At 40.5% G+C, this 24,137-nt stretch overlaps 1 protein-coding gene across 4 annotated transcripts in view; it reads right to left on the bottom strand.

Moving 5' to 3' along the window:
* wdfy4 (WDFY family member 4) overlaps positions 1-23,924 on the bottom strand; it is a 38,891-nt gene extending 14,967 nt beyond the window's left edge. For 2 of the 4 annotated variants that reach the window (XR_015124462.1, XM_086259626.1), the window contains exons 1-46: positions 23,699-23,924; positions 22,519-22,612; positions 21,441-21,692; positions 20,079-20,190; positions 19,268-19,392; positions 19,040-19,168; positions 18,708-18,897; positions 17,975-18,164; positions 17,460-17,620; positions 16,086-16,318; positions 15,832-15,971; positions 15,382-15,512; positions 14,986-15,087; positions 14,672-14,862; positions 13,022-13,749; positions 12,743-12,836; positions 12,428-12,642; positions 12,231-12,334; positions 11,908-12,100; positions 11,532-11,608; positions 11,234-11,452; positions 10,910-11,094; positions 10,589-10,820; positions 10,071-10,222; positions 9,884-9,995; positions 9,594-9,784; positions 9,342-9,494; positions 9,184-9,257; positions 8,677-8,835; positions 8,466-8,554; positions 8,272-8,368; positions 7,975-8,177; positions 7,632-7,798; positions 7,440-7,559; positions 7,182-7,361; positions 6,938-7,096; positions 6,421-6,547; positions 6,186-6,337; positions 5,703-5,941; positions 5,503-5,618; positions 5,211-5,402; positions 5,027-5,133; positions 2,500-2,577; positions 2,187-2,378; positions 2,033-2,102; positions 1,734-1,948 (exon numbers count right to left, since the gene is read on the bottom strand). Coding sequence is in view for 3 of the 4 variants with exons in the window: in XM_086259626.1 (XP_086115752.1) it covers positions 1,734-1,948; positions 2,033-2,102; positions 2,187-2,378; positions 2,500-2,577; positions 5,027-5,133; positions 5,211-5,402; positions 5,503-5,618; positions 5,703-5,941; positions 6,186-6,337; positions 6,421-6,547; positions 6,938-7,096; positions 7,182-7,361; positions 7,440-7,559; positions 7,632-7,798; positions 7,975-8,177; positions 8,272-8,368; positions 8,466-8,554; positions 8,677-8,835; positions 9,184-9,257; positions 9,342-9,494; positions 9,594-9,784; positions 9,884-9,995; positions 10,071-10,222; positions 10,589-10,820; positions 10,910-11,094; positions 11,234-11,452; positions 11,532-11,608; positions 11,908-12,100; positions 12,231-12,334; positions 12,428-12,642; positions 12,743-12,836; positions 13,022-13,749; positions 14,672-14,862; positions 14,986-15,087; positions 15,382-15,512; positions 15,832-15,971; positions 16,086-16,318; positions 17,460-17,620; positions 17,975-18,164; positions 18,708-18,897; positions 19,040-19,168; positions 19,268-19,392; positions 20,079-20,190; positions 21,441-21,692; positions 22,519-22,539 (7,368 nt within the window). In the remaining variant the exon portion in view is untranslated. Of the gene's footprint in view, positions 1-1,733; positions 1,949-2,032; positions 2,103-2,186; positions 2,379-2,499; positions 2,578-5,026; positions 5,134-5,210; positions 5,403-5,502; positions 5,619-5,702; positions 5,942-6,185; positions 6,338-6,420; positions 6,548-6,937; positions 7,097-7,181; positions 7,362-7,439; positions 7,560-7,631; positions 7,799-7,974; positions 8,178-8,271; positions 8,369-8,465; positions 8,555-8,676; positions 8,836-9,183; positions 9,258-9,341; positions 9,495-9,593; positions 9,785-9,883; positions 9,996-10,070; positions 10,223-10,588; positions 10,821-10,909; positions 11,095-11,233; positions 11,453-11,531; positions 11,609-11,907; positions 12,101-12,230; positions 12,335-12,427; positions 12,643-12,742; positions 12,837-13,021; positions 13,750-14,671; positions 14,863-14,985; positions 15,088-15,381; positions 15,513-15,831; positions 15,972-16,085; positions 16,319-17,459; positions 17,621-17,974; positions 18,165-18,707; positions 18,898-19,039; positions 19,169-19,267; positions 19,393-20,078; positions 20,191-21,440; positions 21,693-22,518; positions 22,756-23,698 lie in introns of those variants that run through there. The other 2 variants (XM_086259628.1, XM_086259627.1) reach the window with 2 other exon arrangements.
* Positions 23,925-24,137: the final 213 nt, after the last annotated feature.

The raw sequence follows: 24,137 nt of genomic DNA, 5'->3' as shown, positions 1-24,137 counted from the left end.
TTTGTACTTGGACTATGTTAAATTGCACTGTCCCATTTAAATAAATAAAAATGAAATAAAAATGAAATTAACTTGTTCTTTTGAACTTTCATGCCAGTAAAATCCTTTCAAACTGAATTTCATTGAGCATAGAGTAGGAGATATACATTAAACCCCATGTGAGGAGCACAATCCACATCAGCGCCCATCTCGCTCAATCTCTAAGGACATGACATGGCAGCAACACAGGCACTTCAGGCCTTATTTGATTGATCATTTTAATCACATATTTTAATCATTATTAAAAAGACACAGTTGAACACTTCATTATCTGAACTGATTGATGGGGTTTAGCAGGCCCGGCCCCCTTTTTTCCAGCAGTGTGTGTTCCATCCAGTGCCAAAGTGAACCCACATGCTGCTTTCAGTACTGGTTGTAGCTAATGCTAACTGCATTGTGATAATGCGTGGATAATTCTATTGTCTCCCCTCATTTCACCACGAGTGCATGCACCTGGCTGTCTCCATGTGTTGGCCCCTCTGCAGGCCCTCTGAGACATAGCGCCCAAAAACCATATGGGGCCCTTACACACCCGCAGGCTCCTCACAATTTATACTAATCAAATCAGACTCCTTACCCCCAGACACACACACACACACACACACACACACACACACACACACACACACACACACACACACACACACACGGAGGAGAGGGCCCTGCCTGGCCATTATTAGGAGAATTAATCACTGCCACACACACAATAGAAAACCTGATAAGTGATCAGAACCTCTTGTCTGAATGCACACGCAGGGATACGCTATGAATAATATCACTTAAGTGTTTAAGAAGAGTCAAGGTGAGTGAGTCTTAGCGACATGGTAGAGAAATCTTGCACTGAGTTATATCATGTTCAGATTGTGAAGCAGTTTCCAACAGTGAAAGCAAACTGGCACCCAGCCTACTGTCTCCAACAATGACTATATTTCAGAAAAAAATAGTTAAATTTATTGTTATCAAAGATTAAATACATAACAATAAACTTGTTTCCTTATCTCCTTACTGTGCGCTGGACAGATACGCATTATCAGTCTGAGAGCGATTTAGCTGATGATGGGAAGAAGGAGAGAAAAGGAGGACTTTTATTGACTAAGAGCCCTAATGTCAGACCATTGATTTCTCCCCACACACATTATTGTCATAATCACACTATTGGCGCTGGCAAGCTAATTATGAGTGGGTCTCCCTTTGTGTGTTACTGCATGTGTGTGTGTTAAGTCTGTGCATGTGTGTGCATTTTTCAGAGCTAATGACTGTGTTCATTTGACAGGAAGCTCAGCAGGACTCATGCACTCAACCACTGCAAGACAACAGGACACACTTGCACACATCACACACTTACTAAGCGGATGTAAGACAGCTTGCATCACCTCCTACTGTTTTTATTAATACTTCTGTCAGAAACATTAAAAGCCGCGGCTGGTTGCCGGAGCGATGAGAGTCCCTGTCAACATGTGCACTGGTTTCTAACTCACTGTAAGAATGAGAAGAGCTGTGCTGGGCCTCAACATTAAAACATTATACTAATGAGGAAAGATGAAATTCTGATAGCAGCACTGGGCAATTGGAATCCCTTAGTCTACATCAGATAATTATGATTGTGAATATTAGTAGGGTGGGAAGCAGTTGTGCTTCTTTTTAGGACCATGTTTGCAGCCCAGCATACCAACACACACTCCAACCCAAAGTACCTCCTCTCCTGGGAGCAGCTCCTGCAGGATGACACGTATGTCCGGGCAGTCTTGCGTGAGGGAGCAGGGCACAGGAGCTAAAGGGTCGGGTAGATCCTCGGTGATAACAGGTGTGTCTTTCAGTGCAGGGAAAAAAGTCAGTCGATCACATAAATGTCCTCCATCCTCTTCCTTGTCTTTAACCTCAGCAGCAACTTCACACAAGAGCTTAGGCTCTGTTAGAATGAAAATACATTTCCCCACTGAGCATAATGAGTCAATACAAAAAAATAAATTAAACAATCAGGTATCATCTTTACCCGCGTCACTTTCTGATCTGTTTTTGCCAACTTCGGACATGTCGGGCCTTATACCCAGCATTCCTAGCGCCTGTTGTAAAAACATATGACATAGTGCACAGTCTAACCTGTTACAATCTGAACATCAAATGTGTTTCACACAAAAGTGTTATACCCGTTTGGACTGTCTCAGAGTCTTTCTGCGAATACGTGATCTCGTTCGATTGCGTCCTTCAGCAGCGTCTTGCACCCAATCTTGGCTCAACAGCACTCCTGGGCCAGGTCCGAAAACGGCTCTTTCCCTCAGCAGCTCGGCCTCCAGTTTCAGCCACGTGAAGCTCAAATGCTCCCACTCAGAGGCACGTACCTGCGAAACGAAGCAGAATAGTGGGGGGTGAAGAGCCACAGAGGTAAACAGCATTAGACCCGCTTTTAAATTTGTAATAAAATACACTGCAGCGTATTCATGTTAAAAATTTCCATCAAACCTGTAAGTGGTTTGCCCTCATTTTTTCCAACACTTTGTAGCCTCTCTGTCGATGCGATTCCATGTTGGACAAAAACTCCTGCAAAGCAACAAGAGTAACCTGATGGGTGCAAATGAAAGCACAATCACTCTTCCCCCAGCTCATATCGTACAAACACACACAGTACACATCATGTTCACATAAATTGTATATGCATAATAGTATTGTTGTTTCTTCATGCAATTACAATGCATTCATACAATTACATCTGCTCTAAATTGCATTCACTGGGCAAAATAAGCTAGTGGCTACAGTCTTACAATAACCCTGTCTGGAAATGTAATCATTTGTTGGTATTATCTAATTAACATAAACATTAATATTGCTGAGCCACACCACCGTAAAGGGCAAGGTAAGTGTGTGTCTATGCTTTTATATTGTGCGAGTCAGAGTTTATGCGTCGATTAAAAGAGGATAGAAATGAAAAATGAGGGAAAAAAATAAAACAAAGCCGTGTTGACACTGCAGGATGCTCATGTTCAGCAGACACACTGGGATCATATTCTGACTGTTAACTGCTTCATTAAGCCCATCATCACAGCAGTGCTCGCTGAGAGACTAGTGAAACAACATGTGTCCATCCTCACAGCTGACCCAGGAAAGCCGTTTAATTGACTGAATGAAAATGCGGTAAGTCTTTATATGGAGTCTTATTTACAGATACTAATTCTATTTTGTGAACTATAAACCCACGAACAGAATAATTGATTTCAAGTAGAATAAAAGGAAAAACAACTAGTTCTGCATTACAAGAGATGCAGGAAAAAGGAAAAAGAATTCGGGGGGGGGGGAGAGAATAAAAGTGAAACCCAAAAATGTTCAAAACTTTGACAAGCTCGCCAGAGAATGAAAAGTGTTTCTCTAAATGACTGACTGCCTATTCAAATGAGAAGTTGTAGGGAAAAAGAAATAAAGGGGTAATCTGAGGGGAGATTATAGAAATATTACAGACAGAAAAGAGTGTAATAATGAAGTTTGCAAGCTAGAGCCATGTTGTGACAGATAAACAGCAAGTCGGCGTCATCATCTCCTAATTTCATTCCTTCATTTTGACAAACATAAGTAATATATAGCATTAATTACCCCATTTAGCAGATAGGAACCTCATTGGCTTTTTAAATGCTGCATTAAATACATAACTCATCTCTTCCCTCTGCAATTAACATCAGAACATCACACTCATTTCCATTTTAATGACTTCCCAACAATACGCCACCTTTGATGATAAGGCAACATAATGTCAACTTCATTCTGGGCTGGCAGTGAATGTGTAATGAACTTAACGTGATCATTAGTGCTGTTAATTATCTTTCTAATATGAGGACACAGATATGATTATGGAAACTGCATTCGGTGATGAAATAAATCTCTGGAAGGATTGCACTGAAGCTTGACTGAGGACACAGTCTGCCTATCAGTCTCTATATTCTCATTCATTACCTACAGTGGGCTTTAAAACTCTTTTTTGTTCAACAAATGTACATTTCTGAGCCCAAGAAACTATGCTCAGTGCTCTATGCAACCATGGATCCTGTGTCTGAAAAGAGACTCCCCATAAGCTCGTCACATGCCAAACAAAGGTCATAAGTTGATGATCCAGAAATTAATTAATGACTCACTTGTTTCTTCATGAGGAAGGATGGGGGGGAAAAAAAAAAAAAAAAAAAAAAAAAAAAAAGGAGCTGACTGGCTGACCGTAGCTGATGATTCCATTTTTTTTCCTGAGCACTCAGTGCATGCTGCAACCTATTTTGAGCAAAGTGGTGCAACTCACTGCAGAGAGGGAGAAAAAAAAAAAAAAAAAAAATTCTCCTCCCTCTTCTTTCCTGCATCTCAGATGGAAAAACAATTCATCACCCTCTCTGATAGCCTGTCAAAGACTGATATGATAAAGAATAACATCAAATGAATAATGTTTTCATCAGATTGGTACCACTATAATTGCCAACCCGATTTCTGTGGGCAAGAGACGTGCGCAAGAACACACACACTTTAAGGGTGTGAGACAGACACACAGACGCGGTAATTTCATGCCTGTGTGCCTGAGTAATATGTCCCTGCTCCCTGCTCCAGATGGCTCGACGTCTTAAGCGTTGTGGGGGAACTAATGATGTGGGCCACGTGTTTTTCGGGGGGGAAAAACAACAATAAACGCGTCTTTAACCTTCAGCTGCAAACAGTGTGTTGTAGTGAGTGTTCCCATGGATTGGCCTAACAGATATCAATTACAATGCCCACTCAGGGGCAATCAGCTGTGATAATCCAAATCTATTTAAAGAAATAATCAAACACCCCCACAGGGCTGGATGGCCCACAGCACAAGGATAGTGGTGACTTTGGGATGAGTGTTTGGCACAGAGCTCTAGGATGCAGAGACACATGGGAAAGGTAACAACCCCACAATCCTCACAGGGGGCAACAGTCACAGAGCTTGGGCCTGCTCTGTGCAGAAGAACCAAATACTGAGACAACGTAAGTGCACAATTACCTCTACAGTTACTGACTCTGGAACTGATTTTCCCAAAGCTGAGCGAAGAGCACTGCTGATGTCGAACTTCTTCTGAGAGCTGCTGGCCACTTTCTTATTCTGATACTCTGAAAGAAAGTCAGGGTTTAGATGTCAGTATCATGGCACTAATGGTCAGGCATTACCTCCCATGGCAGGAACTAACCTGTGTGTAGAAGCCAGGCTTTGCGTGCCATCTCCTCCCAAAGAGGACTAATGTCAGTCATGCTGACAGGCTCTGTCTGCACTTTGTGGCTCGCTGAGATCTCTATCTTATAGGTTTCTTCAAGCATGCGTTGCCTCTCCAATATGACCTTTGACCAGCAGGCCTCCACTAAGGACACTAGCTGGCTCTCATCTGGAACACACAAGCACCAAATTGTTCTGAGTGACCTGGTGGACTTAAAATTGACAAAATGTCAGACTAAAGTGGTAAAAGTAAAGGAAAATTCATATACCTGTCAAACCATCTCCTCCATTGCTGAGGGATCTGGATTGCTTAGTTTTGGCAAGAGACAGGCTGGATGAACTTCTGCTCCGTTTTTGTGCCACACACCCAAAACCTTCAGGATAGCTACAAAAATGTGAGAGTGTGAATTACCAGTGAATCAGGTTTCACTGTGTGCGCACTTGTGTGTGGGTTTTGTTTTTCTGTTACCTGCCAGAACGTATCAGTAACAAACAGTGAAGAAGGCAAGTAACAAAGTTGGCATTTCCATTGTAAGTTGCCATTACAACATCCCAGCGTTCCATTAAGGTCTGCAATGCCTTGATGACCACTTCCTTTTCTTCTTGGGAATGTCGCGGTTGAGACAAGAAGTAAAGGAGGACTTTATTGGTGCATGAGTAGAGGTCAGACACAATCTTCTCTTTTTGACTTTGGCCTTTCTCTAGAGCCTAGAAGAATACAGCAGTGCATTTATCATCAGTTAAAATAAAACCGAAACAAAATGAGTCATTTGCGCACTGTGGGCAGATGTTGCACCATCATAATTTAAAGTTCCCACTGATTATAAAATTGTCTCCAAATTAACAATTTATAGAGCAGCTTTGCAAGTTTTGTTAATTTAATATGTACACTTTTTAGAGGAAACATTCACATACCATTACATGCATGTTTGTGTATGTGCATTTGTCTCACCACCACAATCTGATCTGCGAGGAAGTTGAGCAAAATCTCACAGTCTGCCAAATAAGTTCCGATGTAAAGTTTCAATAGCAAAGTCTGACTGAAAAGCACCACATTCTCCATCAGTGTAACCATCCGTCCTTCAGGCCTCTCGCTACTGGAGTCTGGGAAATTAAAATAAAAAAAGTAAACACACTTTTGTGTACAGAATTCAAGTATTCGTATAAAGCATGGATTGTAATTCTACCTTGTGAACTCAGATGAGTGTTGTTGTCTTCCTCATCGCTGAGCATGTAGATGATATTTATGACCAGCTCCAGCAACTCACTCTGAAAACTCTGGCTCTGTTCAAATGATGCACCATCAGGGGAAAACTGCAACATTTAAGTAAAGTGGTTAGAAATTAATGAGACAACATGTTGATAGGTAAAAGTTTTCTCTTTTAATTTGATGTTTGTTGCCATCAGCATCTGCACTTGCAGTGTCTAGCTGAAAACGTGTAGAACTCTGCACTGCTTGCCCTCTTTGTGCTTTGCCCTCCTAGTGGTGAATAATTTAATTGAGAATAGCTTGACTATGCTTGTTTTAGTAACTGAGTATAGAGTGGCACCTTCTGGACAAATGAGAGTTTTACAGTATTAGTGTAAAATAAAGAGGCCTCTTCAATGGAAATATATTTTTGTTTGTGATAAGGACATGTTGTCTATGTTTGATATATTTTATGCCGAAACATTACACAATAACTTGTACTCATGTAAATTCACCTCCAGTAGCAGAACAAAAGGATGAGCGTTGGTGTTGGCAGACACATTGAGAAGACTGTCCATAAGAAGAATACGGATGAAATCAAGGACTGGTTTCTGGGTTTGATGACTCTTGACTGTATCCTCGCCTTCACTCACTATGTTGCACTTCCTGGCCCCCTGAAAGACATGAGAAAATGAGTGAATAAGACCAGAGAGAGGAGAACTGCTAAAGAATTTTGTGGAACTAGAACACCACACAGACCTCTGAAATATCCAGAGGGAAAACAACGCCAGCGAGCGCGTGCAGGAATGTGGGTGATGCCCACAGTGGGTCTCTTGGCCGGAGGTTATGAATGAGACAAAGAAACTGCATCACGCTTGCTGGAAGCTGTGACTCCCATGATGTATCAGTGACTGACTTGCACTTCGATGGCGAAAAGGGCTGTAAGAACAAAAGCAAAGTTATTAAACATGATCCATTTCTGGTGAAAAACTGAAGTGCTATGCTTATTTATATTACCTGAGTGACAACAACTTTGACCAATTCCACCATTATTAAACCAGCTTCAACACAGAGGGGCTGGGCAGGAGTCTCCACTTGGTTGTCAATAAGTGGCTGCAGGATATCATCCAAACAAACCTACAGTATATCATAAATTATGACCAAGACAGATTACTACATTTAAAAATAAATAAACAACAAATTACCCACATTTCCCTTTGCAGTGTGACTGGTCTTCTTCCCCTGGAGCAGAGCAGCCAGAGCTTCATACACGTGAGGTAGATGAGACTGTTTGATCAGCAACTCCCGCAGTACATCAAAACCAGAACACGTGGTACTGACGCACTCGTGAGACCAAGAATTGGCTTGAAGATTGTCTGGCAGCATGGCAAAAAATTACTGATATTAGTTGGTTTTAGGTGAAATACTTATATGTGTAAAATTAATAAGTAACGTTCTCTATAAAAACTGCTGTTTAGTGTGGTTGTATTAGTACTTAAAAGCAATCAAACTTCTAATTAAACAAGTAAATATAATGTTAAACTTTATGTACCCATGACAGCAAAGGGTTCTTCCATGCCCCCAATGAGTGTTCCTGGAAGAACTCCCTCTCTGAAGCTTCTCTGCTGGCTTGGACTTGACAGAAAGTGTGTGAGGAGAATGAGACCCAGTTTAAATGTGGAAGGATGAAGGTGTGGCTGAAGGAAGAACAGGAACCAATCACTGCCCAAGGCATCAAATACGACCTTCTGTTGACTAGCAGGGGGAAAAAAAATTTTCAAGGTTAAGCAAGAAAATGGATAAATTCTTTATGCTCAGAATTTGGATAGCTAAAAGGTAACAGACTCACTCTTTGTTTAAAAAGTTGTCTGGCTCAAGGATTTCGCAAAGCAAAAGCAGCATCTGGTTGCGGATCCAGATGAGGCTGGCTGGGCCGGTACTCTGAGCTGCAGCACAGGGGAGACAGGCCTGGCTCAGTACAAGTAACAACTTGAGTTAAACATGACACACTATGAGATACGGTTTTGGTTTTTTGTGCTGTACCTGGCACATCTTGTGAAACATCAGATATTTCACCGTTTTCAGGTGCATTACTGGAAGGAGGAAGAGTGTAGACCAGGAAAAGCCCAAGTCTAATCAAATAAAAGGAATCCAGAGAAAGTATGAGCCCTTACCAACCATAATGAGATAACATACTTTTTTAAAAATGTAACAAAAGGACAGTTGTTGTTGACAGTGCGTTCCCTGTCTATACCTGCTTATGTCAGTGGCGGTCAAGTAAACCTTAAGGAGAGATGTGATGACACGAGAAATAATCACAACCTTCTGAATGGTCACAGCAGGGTCACACAACTCAAATAGCAGCTTTGGTAACATGTCCACGCTGTGGATGACTGCTGCATTCCCGTTGTCACTGTTGAGGATACAGTGAAGGAAAGGCAAACAGTATTAATATCAATCGCAATCTGTTCCCACAGACAGAAAATCTAATACAGCAATCCACTCAAACATTCAGTCTTCTCTTCAGCCTCTGTCGCTGATTCTGTTGAACATTCCCTTGACTTTCTGTCATACAGTTCCAGGATATCGATGGGAAGCCGTTATAAATGTTGACAGAACAACCGATAAAGTCTGTCATCAATTCTGAACAAAAGCCTCTTTTGTGCCCCGTACCTTGTCAATCATCTGAGTTAATAATAAATTAGCTACTACATATGTAGACACTGTGGTCGGGTTACACGTTGATAACAGTGGAAATTACCCTGAGGAATTCAGGATTTCAGCAAAGTAGTTCAGAACTGAAAGATGCAGACTGTCTGGAGTATTCTGCCACACCTGAAAAACAGAGAGACATTAAGATTCTCGCTAGCCTTCAAAAATAAAATAAAAAAAATAACAGGGTAAAATTTGGATACCCACATCTAGGTCACACAGCAGAGCTTGGAAAGCAGGTGTTTTCTGTAGGCAACCAGATCCATAGCCCGGCTCAAATGAATTTGTGAGATGCAGAACCAACTGAAAGGTTCGGTGGCTGACCAGACTGCTCTTCATCTTCAGCAGGAAAGCTAGCAGCTACAAGGACACACATAAAAAGAGATAACAACTGTAAACAGCAGATATGTCTTTTAATAAATCAACTGTGCTACTCCAGCACACGAAGATCTCACAGACCTTGTATCCATTTATGCGGTTCATTTCCTGCTGCATGGCAGAGTTGGTCTCCAAAACAGAATGAAGGACTTTAACTGCTGCATACAAAGAGCTATCATCTGGTGCCATTGCAACCAGACTGAGAACAACAGCAGGTCCACCGACGTACAGAAAACCATTAGATGCAGAACTAGGGGTGAACGTACGCACACCTAGAAGGAAGTAGTCAAACGTAAAACAATAAATGAATAAATGAATAAATAAAGTGTCAGTAATAGGGAACAACAGTTTCAGGACAATATTTGAATTACCAAAATGTCCAACCAGCGCTGCTCCTATGGTACGAGCTGTACCACTCAGGTGTTGGCTGATGTTTTGAGCAAGGAACACAGGGGTGGACTGATCGCGACATGTTATCCCCATCTGCAATTAGACACATGGATTACTACAATCTATTAAAACAACAAACAATTAGTTTCAACAAAAGGCTCACCTTACCTCTTTAGCAATCAGCCTGCAATCCACCTCGTTGTAATCCTCTCTGATCTGAACAACAGTTGTTAATGTGGAAACTGCTGGGTTAATGCCAAATGAGATCCTCTCCTCAGGAACAAGTCTGAGAGGGAGAGAGTCATGATCTCGATCATGGCCTGGACACAAGCAGAGAGGTAAATACAGACCGGTGAAGTATATCAAGTCCAGCGAGTGAAGCTAAACAATGCACAATGGATGGATTCACATAATGGATCACAATAAACTGTCAAATTCTGTATATTAAGAAAAACTACTTGTGTAATTACATGCAACTGATGTAATAATTTAAAATAATCTACCATGATGTTTTTTTTGAATGAGAACTGTTATGACACTATTAAACTTGTACTTAATTGTAGGTTCACATGATGAAAACTCATGACAAAAGACAAAATCAGACTAAACCTAAAGTGCCCATTTAGGATGACTCACTAAAAGTGAACAAATTAGAGATGTGTGAAATTAGTGCAACGCTGACTCACTTGTGTTTCGCAAAGCCAGAAAATTGCCAAGGTATGCGGTGCCTTGTGTGTATATAGCACCCACTGCCTCAGAGCTCAAAGCCTCTTCGAAAAGGTAAGACGGACCCACTCGCCACACTACAGCAGCATATTCCTTCCAGAGAGGAGGTGTCCCCATTACTCCATATACATCAATCACAGCTGAGGGGTCCATGGAGACATGCTGACCAGGGAATGGCTGAATATACTTCATCTGACAGGAAATGGACACATGAATGAACACATGAATGCTACAGTAAGACTTTGAATCAGTGCAGCTCCTCTCTCCTCTCAGCAGCATACCTTTCCTGTCCCCACTGCTTTGCCATTGAAGTAGGCCGAGGTCACACAGCTCTTCTTCAAGTCTTTGGCCATGACCACAGCCAGATGGTGCCACTGACCTGGGACCAGCATACTGGAGCAACGGAACCTCAGCGACGTAGGCAAAGATGTGGGACTGCTTACTTCAGCTTCCGGCTCCATCATATCTGTTGAAAAACATGGAGGATAATGGTCTCTGTAGTTTAAACACCTCACTGCAAAAACACTGATGTTTTTAACTAAAAATTAATTAAAATTCAAAACAAATTCTGCTAAGTTCATACCAAGAACAAACAGTACTCTCACCTAGATATGTTAATGCTTCCTCCTCTGTAGATATTACCAGACAGCCGTCATAGGCTGAGAAGGAGATGGACAAACAGATGTACTGTTGTTCAGTGCGGGACATGTGGCGAACCACAGACAGTAAGCGGATTGGGTGGGAATCGCAGGCTGAACTGAACCTGTTGATCTGGAACCAGCAGGTAAATGAAAGACCAGCTGTAGGTGGAAAACTTCTGCAGTCTGAAATATGAGAGGGAACTGATTAAACAGTTATTCAGAATCATGCACAAATCTGCAATAATAAAGTATGGGGACTTGCCTCCTCCAATTCCACCTGTTGAGACTGAATCAGCAGTCACGCCTTTCACTGTGGCCAGAGAGGGGAGGAAAAGACAGCTACAAAGCAAAATGTTACATTACAAGTATTTAGCAAATGGCTGATTTATTTATTTATTTTAATTATAAGGTAATTTTATGTGCAACACTTACAGCACAATATTTTATTAACATAATGATTTAAAATTCTTATCTCTTTTCACTACTGTATTCTCACTATTTTTCCTTTCTTATCACTTGATGAAATCTGATACTGCAGCAAAAAACAACAACAAAAAAAACAAACAAAACCCCATCTAATCATCTACTCTATTTAATATTGCAAGAGTAGTCAGAAGCTCAGTGAAGCAAGAACTCACCCATATCCACTCTCACTCATGTCAAACTCCACAAAAGCAGGTGAGCAAGAGAGTCTGTGTGGTTTAAAGGTCCGCGGTGAAGTCATGGACACGAGACTGAGGATCTGGTGGACAGGGATTGCTGAACCAATGGAGTTTGTAGACTGCAACAAACTGAAGCTGCGCTTCAATGTCTTTACCCCTGTATTGTGACCTGGTTTAGACAACAAGCAAAATCTAATGTGTTTCATGTATTAAAACCAAAGCTAAATCTCAAGAGGATGAAATGAAATATTTATTGATTTTTAAAAAAAAAAAAAAACCAAAACCTGACACATGTGTACCATTTGATACAGGTCCGTTGGTTTCTGGGTTACATTCTGACTGTATTTGCTTGGCTGTTTTGTCTCCCAAACACATGAGAGGATCCCCCAAACACAGGAATTTTCTGAGGAGGGAAAGGTTATATAGACAATATTGTGGGTTCAGTACAAAAAAGAAATACTTTGAATATAAACTCCAGTTTATGTGCATAACTGACCTGAAGTCTGAAGGAGTGATGCACTGGGAAGAGAGCTTCTCCAAAATGCGTGTAACAGGTAGATGTAGTGGGTGGTTAGGAGTGAGCAACATGCTCTGACAGTGGGCCAGGAGGATGGAGACCAGCCCACCCTCACACATAATCTGACGGTTTCGCTCAGATTTGACCATTGCCTGGATGTGGTGTGCAAGTGAGAGTTGGACTTCCATTGAGAGCTGTGAAAGAGGAAAATAAATTTCTCTAATGCCGGGCCTCTTTGAGGATTAAAAAGTATGGCACATTAGAGATTGTAAAATGTCAGGTATGGAAAGGTACCTGTGGGTCCTCGTGAGTAAAAACCGATGGAAGGAGAGTCATAATAACTCTGATTGCTCCTGGGTGAAGAATAACAGGATCACAACTGAACCTACTATAAACCAGGCAACATAAAAATAAAAAAAGAGATTTAAAAAAAAAAAAAAAAAAAAAAAAGGGGGGGGGGGGGAGAAAGGGTCAATACTTGACATCACAGACAATTAGTACATTTATGTGTACAATTTAGATGTGAATGCATAAATTTATATTAAGAAAAACCCTCCAAAATGAAATATCCACCTGTACTGAGACTCCGTGCAAACTGAGGGACTCCTGGGCACCATGTTTCTGGAACTTCCCTGTTTGTCCTCCATGGACTGTGAGCCTGATCCCAAGTGGGCAGGAGGAGATCCTGAATAAACTCCTTCATGTGCTGCTGTTCCATTTGATTTTCTTTTATTGTCATCACATCCATCCTCTCGCTCTGGTCCCAAATTTAACTTCTGAGGAGAGTATGTTCCTGTGGCAAACTGGTCGAGAAAGGACAGCAGCCTTATACATGTCTGAAGAGTGAGAGGCAGATTGGGCTGTGGTGTGGAGGGAGAGGCAGAAGCTACAGGGGATTCTGCCAAATCAACAAACTGGTAGAAGCTCTTTCCAGGAGCCTGGTTTTCTTCTCCAGTCCAGGGACAGGAGCACTTTTCACCAACCCACTTCTCTCTCCCAGAGCCTTCAGCATGGAAGCAGCCAAGCTGAAGTAGAGCCTCTGCCAGTTTTTCATAAAAGCCACCAGTCTCAAAATGATGGGCATTTGCAGTGTGAAGATGCACAACCACAGACAAAATGTGCAATGTGAGGAGGAGGTGGTCAACTAGTGGTTGATGCCCCAGTGACTTCCACACTTCTCCCTGCGGAGGGTTAGATAGGGCTCCTTCCATGTCCGTCACCAGAGACAACAGTCCAGTGAAGCCTCCTGCCCTCCTGAAGGCATCCCAACTGTTGGGGCTTTCCAAGACCTTCAACAAAGACTGAAATACCAAAGACAGAACTGAGACCATTTGAACAATCTGCATGTACACTAAAACACATTTTAGCTTAATAATACATTTACCCAGTAGATTCTGATCAAGCATTGACAGATAAAGCAATGTAATAGGCACTAAGCCTAAAAGCTTGGCTTTTAAAAGATCTCCCCATTCAATTAAAACAGTGTCATAAAAAATAGATGAAACGTATAGATAAATCATAAATCATTTCTGGTAACTAGTTTTTGGAAGTGAACAAAATCCCATTAGCCTTTATCAAATTTAGAGAACTAATCCATCAGGTAGGTAATGTGTGAGACAGAACGCAGGGGGAAATGTGATTAACTGAAACTGGAGTAATCACAATGGCTCTCAACACTTGCTAGCCCAGGTCGCACCCAATCTGATTGCCACCTGCTATAACCATGTTAGCACAAAGAACAGACACACACATACACACATACCCACACTTCCAGAAAAAAAGCGTGCATGTGTGCACAAACAAGCACACGCGCTCACACACAAAGTACACATAATATCAGCAAGTAAGTGGTCTTCTTGCTGCCATCTATAAAAATGGACACATACAGTAGGTGTGTAACTTGGTTAAGTCTAATCAGATCTGTCCCATTCACTGATCTGATAGAGGTGGTAATCTTCTGAGTGCCACAGCACAAGGCTGCAGGTCTAATCAAATCGGTCCAGAGTTAACAGCTAAACGCATTTTAGCAAATCAATCTGCATTTGTCCATAATGGAATAAGAGTCCCACATGCTAAGAAAATAAATTCAGAAGCTTATTATGTTTTAAGTGTATTACTATTTGTTATGATGTGATATAGAGGCTACATGCACAGTTCAACTTAGATCACTGGATGTGTGTGTGTGTGTGAGGTTGTCTCTGATGGAGGGTCCATGTAAAGTACCTGCAAAAGGTCTTGCTTTAATCCAAGTTCCTGCTGTGTGGAGGAGCAGAGAGCTCCAATGGCTGTACTCATGAATTCCTCTGGGTTAATCTCAGCTAGCTGCTCCAAAATGCTCAAAGTGGACTCTCGATACTGATCAACATCCAAGAAGATCTTGATATAGGGAATCATACCAAGGTCTCGCACTGAAACTGGAATACATGTGCAAAACATTTAGCAAAAACAGTGTGCAGCTTCAAGACAAATGAAAGAAATAAATATTTATTATGCCTGGTACACAAGTGACTGGATATGGAAAGTATGACTGCATGTACCTGTGTTTTTGATTGAACGCAGAGTAAGCGCTGACACAACTTGAAGCATGCAAGTAGTGAGCAGTTTCTCGCCTTCCTCGATACATGGCAGCTGCTGAGAATCTAAAGAGAAGGTGTGAACCGCAGGGCACATAGTCAGGATGAAAGATGCACTTTTCAGGTTACATTTGCCTGCTAGACCGAAGGTACATGGCCAAATACAAAGAAGCATACGAGTTTCATTTCACAATGACACACTTTGTATTCTTAAGTACTCTTTCATGGCCAAGTGTTCTGTTCATTCCCAAGTTTTTTGTAACGGCAGGCATTATGTCACACAAGCACCCTTTGTCTGCACTTAGTACTTGTACAACTAATTATATGACAAGTTGAGGAAACTGAAACAATCATTTATACCCATTTTAGGACAAGAGACTACTCCAGCCTTCCTCAGGATTTTAGCTCTCCTGCGGAGTTCTCCAAGCAGCAGCTCCAGCAGACCCAAGTCAGTTAGCGCCTCGGAAAGCATTGCACTGTGCATAGTCATCCTTCAAAAACAGAGATTTTATTTAAAGAAATTAAAAGAGCAGTACACATCATTTTTAATATTTAAAGACAGACATTTAAATGATCTGAATAACCCACCTTTTTTGCTTTTAAAGACAACTGTTTTTTGGCTGCATTCTTTTTTTAAAGTAATTTCACTAACAAGACCAAAAACAATATATATATTTTTTTTATTTTAGGATTAAAAAAAAATATATATATATATATATATATATATATATATATATATATATATATATATAAACGAGCAAGCAGGAACGTACTGAAAAGATAAATATTTTAACAACTTGCACTGCTTACTTGTGAAAACTCTTAAGAGCCACCACTCCAAATTCTATCCCTGCCACCGCACCGGCCAGAGTCCCAGCCCAGCTCTGCTTCAACACATTCAACAGCGCACGCAAAGTCTCATGGGGGATGTAGTTCAATTTAAATATCACCTGTTTAAAATAAAAAAATAAATAAATAAAAGATATTTAATCAGGCCCTGTATGCTTGTTGCATTGATGACAAAGGATGCATATGTATTTTACTGTCAATATCAGAAATCATACCATCTCTACAAGGGAAAAGAAGAGTTTCTGGACAGGAGCTGGTTTACGCCACACACAAGTAGCCAGCTGGGCCACTGACTGAACAGTCCACTCCAAGAGGAAGAAATTGGCTGGGTCTCTCTCCCATATTGTCTGTAAGGTTCGAAGAAGCTGGCAGGCAAGCAGAGAATCCTCAGAATGCATCAAGGAGGCCTGCAGCAAGTGGAAGGCACGAAGGTTCTTCACTGCCAAACCTGGAGACACGAGTATGGAAACTAAAATGTGTCCAAAGACTAGAACACTTCTCAAAATAAGATTTTTGCTTTTAGATCTGATCAGATTTGAGAAAATATGTTCTATATGAATGGGTAGGGAATGCACTCTTATACTACTTTATGACACAGAGTAATGTGAAACAATATCAGTTTGAGGTCAATTTAGCTAAAAGATGTTTTGAATTTAAAACCTGAATTATCCGTGCAAATTCCTGGCATCACAATGTGAATGTCATAGGAAAACAAAGACATAAACAACAGAGCACATGTTCAATCTCACAAACCTATTGAGTTATACAAGCAAAGATTTGATAGTGTCGCATGCATAAGTGCAAAAGAAAAGTAGCATGATCTACCTTGATAGAGTTTGTTTACTGTACTGTCAAAATATTAAGAGGAGGCCTTACATTTAGGTGCCAAAACACACTTGTGTTTGTCATGAATAAATAAAAGGCTGGTTAGTAATAGGATTCATTTTCTCGATTACACAAAATTGCATCAAAACCAAATAAGGTCAGCATAAAACAGTCCCTGGTCCCTCTGCTGGAAACAGATCTACTCCTTGATGTGATAGATGGGTGTTGAGTGCGTGTCTGTGTGTACGCTGGGATGATATGTATGTGTTTGTTATGGACACTCTATTTATGAGTGTTGATAGAGATGTGTGTGCATCCATGATAGATGACTGGTTGCTGTAGGCCAGTGGTGAATGGATGTGGGGCATCCTAACAGAGTTAGAGGGGAAGCCTCCACTTCATCATCCCAGACATAATCACCTCAGCTTCCTGTTAACCCGAGGGGCGTTGTGTGCTGCAGTGGGGGTAGCTGTATGGGGAGTCAGGATGTGTGGGAAATCATAGGAAGTGGGTAGTGTAGTTTGGGTGGGTTATATAAAGGCAAAAGTGCAAAGGAGGGATGACCTGTGTGGTTCTTCTGGGAGGGAAATCTGATTCTGTCTTTGCTGAGCCATGCAACTGATATTAATTAGATGGTTTGGAATATGAAGCATCTCTTCCAAATACAGAGTTTATCCTCAAGGTACAATCAGCTCTTAAGTGATAATTAGTGACAGGTGTCCTGAGAATAACAATAGAGAGCTTATTATGAAGGCTTGGCCTACCTTTAGTGAGTGGAGGGTCAAATTTAAAGCCTGAAGGTTGGGGGTTGGTGACACAAAGAGCCACTTTCAGTTCAGTTTTTCCAAGAAGAGTGAAAGACCCAATGAGAGCCAGTAACTCCTCCACAGGCTGAAACTGCTCTAAGGACACGCCCTCCTCACAGCTAATGATTTTATAACAATAGGAGACAACAAAGATAAGAAATGATGAGTAGAAATAAATATTTAAAGATAAGCTCTTTACTAAAGATAAATAAAGCTTCCTCTGTGCTGGCCAACCAAATTGATTTTATATGAAACATTTCATTACTTGAAGTGGTTGTATCCTAATAAATTCCACTTAACTTTCACTAATGTGCATCTCCTTGCTTACAAAGACCAACAAAACAACAATACAATTCTTTTAACATATTTAATTGTCTTTAGATAAGTATGTCTGCTTAATATGTTTTTAATTGAGTATCATTAACTTCAGCTTCTGTTTCATTGTTTTTTGTGTCAGCGACCTTTATTCTCACCGTTTCAGGATATTCTCGAGGGCCTTGTAACCATTGTTTGTGTCAAACTCGATGAACAGGGCTGGACTGAGGTGATAGGTGTCTCTAATGAAGCTAAACACAGCCACAGCCACCTCAGCTAGCAGTGATCCTGAGACATCACCAGTGATGTGCAAGAGGTTCTGGATGCAGATGCGAACACAGTTCTTGCCTAATAAGAAAAGCAGTGTTCTTGGTTAGCGAATTGACAACAACATCCATTTGCATAAAAGTTTACAGTTGAATCAAACAATTTTTTTCAACCATACATCTTTATAGCAGTCTTGAATAGTGACTTAATAAAATGTTTTTCTTAGTGCAAAGTTCCACAAACTGCAGTAGAATGTTAATTCCACAGCAAAGTGGCACAGAGTCAATTGACCAAAATACCACATGGAAAAGTGTTGATAGCATCTTGGTATCCAAAATAAATTGAGTAAACCCATGTGCACTAGAACATTCGAATGAATTATTTGTGCTTATTAAGGCTTCATGTGACTTTCAGTACAACTCTGTTGAGATGTTAGATCATGTTTCTTGCTATAATTAATTCATTACTGCACAAATCACTTCCCACTCATGCTACTATGTATCCTGTTTTGACACAATATTTAAGAGTGCAATGAGGCCTATTACAAGTAAGAAGCAAATCAGTAAGAAGACTATACTTGCTACAAAAATGTTAATTACTGCAAATATTTGTGTTTTATCTTACCTAGTAAGCTGGGGACAGTGTTGCTTGTTGCTACAGCAGAGACTGCTTTGAGGATGCGGGAGGCTTGATACCTCCAGGTGGCACTGGTCTGATCCCATAATGACGTGAGACCAATAATAAGACACTGCAGTTCCTGAGTCTCTACCAGTATCTCCACGTTGACTGGCAGCCTACACAGCTGAAGAATAACCTAAAAGAGAAAGACGAGAGAAGTATGGTTTGTCAAAAATTGGGGAAAGAAGAAAATGTGAGTTTGCACAACAGAAAACCAAAAATCACAGAAACAAAAATAACCCATTGCCATCTAAAGGGAGAAGTCAGTTGTTACTAACCTGTGTTAATGTTTCCTGAAAGGTTTCTTCTATTTTGATGCTCTCCTTTTTAGATGGAAGGCACACTAGAAGGTACAGACATTTCATCAAAGCACCAGGGAGTTCTTGATTTATACATGACAGTATATCCTGAAAACAAACACATAATTAATTCACCTGATCAACTAAAAATATGGAGTAGCAACCCGACTGAAACTTTACTATGCTTTAAAACTGTTAATGACTCACTGAGCTGTCAGCTGTAAGCAGCAAGAGAGACTTTAACAGCAGCCATCCTAAACTTTCTTCCATTTCATGATTTGTGTCATTATCTGGCCTCTTGAAGAACTGCACCACCTTTTCACGGGCCTCCTCTGAGAGATTAAAAACAAACAAATTAAACAGATTTATTGTGACAATCTGAAGGCATTAATGCAACTCAAAAACAGTTAAATACGGCGGTTTTGCTCAATTTAGTTCTTTACCATGTGCTTAGCTGGCATAATTATAAATCCAAATTAACAAACAGATTTTTTTTAAGTTAGAAGTGTTTCAGTAAAGTATAACTAAATTGAATTTATTTAATACACAACAGTTTCTAGTAAACTCATTTAAAATGAAATGAAGGTTAAACTTGAGAAGAGGTAAATCACTAATAAGCTACTACAGGGACCATGCTGGCCTTTTTCTAAATTAAATCACGTGTCAAAAAGAAGAAGCATTTACTTCCTCAAATAACTTTCTCTTTCTTATCTAAAGAAATATACAGTTTCATAAACAACGGGCAACAGTTGGAACAGAGAGTAAGACGGGAGAGAGACAGAGAAATAGAAATATAAAACCAGAAAAGTGGTAACCTCTTTCTGTGTTTTCATAATTTTTTAGAACAGTCTGCATTACACTGTACTGTATGCTTTTGATTTTCAATATGCATCCCATTTACCAAGTGGCCAAAATAACTGACTGAAAAAAACAGCGACACCCAGAAATAGCAGAAGTAGGTGGAGGAAAGTCCCAAAGTCTTAATTTACTGTGCTATATTTACTGTAAGAAGCAGTACCTGCAGGTCTGTCTGCCAGTCTCTTGTGGACAATGCTGATGACAGTGTCAGCGGTGAGAGCTGCGAGCTCCTTGATGTCCAAACCTTCAAATCGGCCACCATCTTCACAGGCCTGGAATCGAAGAGGATAGAAACCATCACATGTATTTTGACTTATGTCGCCATGATGCCAGGTCTCTCTTGGAAATTAGATTTTTAATCTCAGTGAGATGTTTTACCTGGATAAATAAAAGACTAATAAAAGAAGAAGAAGAAGAAGAAGACGAAGACGAAGCTGATTTTTGTAAATGTAGCCATGTACTAAGTTACATGTTGTGCACACCATTTCCCTCTCTATACAACAAAATACAGTCCCAATACCTCTCTGAAAACCTTTAAGTAAAAACTGAGAACAGAAATATTTATTTGGATTTGATGTACTATCAACATGTTTGATGTAACTAATTTAATTAATAAGAGTTCTCTCTGCGAATTACTTTGAAACTGAGTGTAAGAGTAAGTTAAAATGCAACCGATTTTTGCCTCTCAGTAGCCAATCTCGTCAGCTTGACATTAAGATAACTAATATTTTACTTAACTAAGTACTTGGCATTAAGTTAAGTAAAATATTACATTTAGACCGCTGTTTTATACTATAAATAATGAAAGGTACCACACACTATACAGTCTTCAGTTCCATGAGAAAATATCAGATTTTACTTAGTTTGCTAAAGATGGACTTATGAGGTTGTGAGGTTTTCACATACAACCACACACAGCCATCAGGTTCCGTGTGGTTGTATGGAGACTAATTATGTCTGCATTTGTAAGAGCAGAGTGGTGAAACAGTGCATGCAAGTGTTACAAAAAACAGTAAGGGTTCCTCATAACTGGGATGCATCGAGAGAGGAAAAAACAGAAAAACCTCTTTCACCAGTTAATCAAAGTAAGGCATGAAGCCACCAATTTAAAGGAGTTTTTGTTTTTTTATTATTATCTAAAGATACAGGAACAACATACACAATAGTTCTGGAACCACTCAGTGATAAGATCACCTAAGGTTGAAACATCTGACTGTCATCTAATGTTGCTTTAAGTCTTCATTCCTGTGGTTTGAAGCATTTCCAGATGCCACACTGTCTCCAGCAATCTACTTACCCATTTCAAAGTTGATTATAAATTTGAACTTAGGCCCCACTGCAAACTGGAATGACATAATCTAATAAAGGCTCTCAAGAAGAAAATTTGTTCTGTGTTATACAATATTCAGAAATACATAACATGCTTGGTAGACTACTGAGGTGCAAGACATAATTCTGAAAACAATAAACAGAAGAACAATCCGTGGCAAGTATGCACTTATTTGCTTATAGTGGTCTATACCTGTATGTATAGAGGCAGGACTTTCCGCAGATGGTCCTTTCTTTGCTCCAGAGTAACAGCTCTGTGGTCAGGGGTACAGGCTGTTTGAATTCTCAGCTCCTGCAGTTGTTCTTTGAGCACTTGTGTGAGTTGAGGGTTGCTACAAGAGCCCTCCACTTTCTCTGACTTCAACTCCACAGAGACTGTTAACTCTCCCGAAGCACTCAGCTCTCCAGTTTCCTTATTGATCCTCTCCCCTCTAAAGGTTTGCTCCTGGAGGGGGTAAGAAAAAAATATATATATGACAGTTCCATCTTTTTTCTTTTTAGATACAGCAAGGTTATATAATCTTCACAATATTATCTAATCACATTTTCTTCACTTGTGTCACTCAGTTTAATTTGTCCCAAGCTAAACCTTCTGCCGTCAACCCTGGTCACACTGTCTCAATTCAGAAATAGGCAGAAGGACAAACCACTGGCAGTCATGTGCCATTCTCATTTACTGATTACCATCTTTATGAAGGGTCTGCATTTTACAAAGGATGTCCAACTTTCAGTACTTTGAGAGCTACTGTGTGATACTTTTCACGCTTCACACGCACCATTGCTTTGTCAAAAAAATAAGACTGATCTTTTGCTAAGAATAGGCCGGTAGTGTAGTGTTAAATGACCAGCACCAGTTATCGCTCGTGTGAAAATGACACAATAAGCACTCCTAAGTCAATTCAATACAACTGCACTTCCAAAATCAAAAGCTTGTTATCCTTATAATAGGACAACATTGTTGGGAGTAAGTGACTCTGAATAAGCCCTTTATTTAAATACTGCGAGGCAATGTGTTTCACTTCTGCTTAACAGCATATCAGGAGGTGAGGAGTTTTACTGCTAAACATTCATGCCATTGTACTGCATGGCAATTGTAGCCAGAGTGTCGTTTCCATATTATAGTCGCTCTATTTCGACTACTTTCCATTTTGAATCACGTACTCATAACGAACAATGGTGGTAAGAATCAGAGGGCTTAACTTAAAGCCAACACATTTTTCATATTTCCCACAAAATTCATGAATACTTAGATGCAACAGATCATTCTTTACCTGAGTTTGTGTAAGAGCCATCTGGGGTTTTCCTGGCACTAAGGTGATGTTGTCATCTGTGCTGTGTTATTCCAACTACTTGAGTGGTCTGTTTCTGTTCCCATGTCAGGAGGAATGGACAAGAAGAAACCTGCTAAGACATGACTAGTGCATACATTGCAGCCCCCTTTGTAAAAGTACCCGCCTCTTACTAATCTCCACCAAGTAGACTGAACTTTGAGCAACTCAAATCAGCTGGTGCGAGTCATGTGCTTTCCCACTTCCTTAGAGAAGCAGAAGTGAAATAACAGTTGTTTAGCTGGCTAGATGAGGCCCTCCCACTGCAGCTCAAAGAAACGTCCCTTTTCTTTTTATAGACCGGTCTTGTAAGGTTATTATGATATTTAATCACAGTGGCATGGCCCATGACTCACCAACAAAAGCCACAAACCTGGCTTTTAGTCACGTCGCGTGAAGGAATTGACTTGCTGGTGAAACAATTGGAAACAAAGTGCTTTTTGTTTGTTTGCTGGTAATAAATAGAATGGCTGGACTGTTTGTGTTTAGGAAGGACTTTTCAAAACCAACCTATGAGAAGAGCAACCCATGCAAGTTGACAGTTGATGTATTTATATGCTAAAGTAGTATTTTAAATACAGAAACTAGCCTTTAGCAACGTTGCAGAACACACCACAATTCGTGAATGTGAATTAAAGCCAATAACCACAGCAGAAACTCTGCACACAGACGTGTGCGGCACTTGTGAAGTGTTTAGCTAAATGACTAAACGGCGCCATCTTGTGAGTATTGACGATACAGAAACGTCATCAACAGCAGTTGGGAGTAAAAGAAAAGGCTCAAAATTACACAGACTTTCAAGCTTGATAAGTTAAGTGAACCGGTGTTTTTCAGTAAAGAGAGCAGAGACGCTGATGTAGCAAAGAAAATGGCTTAGCAATGTCCTTCCGCATAGCTCAGTATTAGTACTGAGATTAAGTATCACAAGTGAAAATGCCTGCACTTAAAGAGGGTTCCAGAATTAGCGAATGCAAATTAAAGAGTAAAGATAACAGTGTGGCTATGGAAATCACACATACGTTTTCACACATATGAGTCAGCTCCCCAGTCAAAGTTGCCCTCTCTTTTGTAGGGTCAAGCTGTCATATAGTAACCACTTTCAAAACGAGAAGTGTTAACCAACCTTTGTAAGCTGACGACATGTGTAACTGACGAGCTCCTTCTGAAGTTAAAAAGCTGGACTCTTATTTTAGCCTCCGACTCCAACAAGCTCACCTCCTGAGCACTATAGGTTAAACCATGCTATTCTTACATAATCTTACACGACTAAATGCAAGGGGCAAGTAATAAAAAAGGCATGCTCTCTTTTCCTTCAGTATATGCCTTACACTTCCATTAAATGACCGTGGTGTTTGCATTTCTTTTACACTATTCTGGTAAGTTCCCCAGGCCACTTTCAGTTTACTAGAGGTGGGCGGGGCCATCCAAATATCGACAATATCGATACCAACACTGGCATTGCGATCGGATCAATATGTTGTTTCTATCCTCTAAGTCAGGTACTCTGGCATACAGGGCATTTTCCCAATAGGCCGATGCACTTTTCGGCCGATGGGCCGGCC

The sequence above is a fragment of the Aulonocara sp. 'chitande type north' Nkhata Bay genome, linkage group LG13 (genome assembly GCF_057382095.1).
Source record: "Aulonocara sp. 'chitande type north' Nkhata Bay isolate Kocher_YH1m ecotype deep benthic linkage group LG13, A_spYH_male_GT1.1, whole genome shotgun sequence".
Lineage (NCBI taxonomy): Eukaryota > Metazoa > Chordata > Actinopteri > Cichliformes > Cichlidae > Aulonocara > Aulonocara sp. 'chitande type north' Nkhata Bay.
This window is presented reverse-complemented; position numbering and strand designations above follow the sequence as displayed.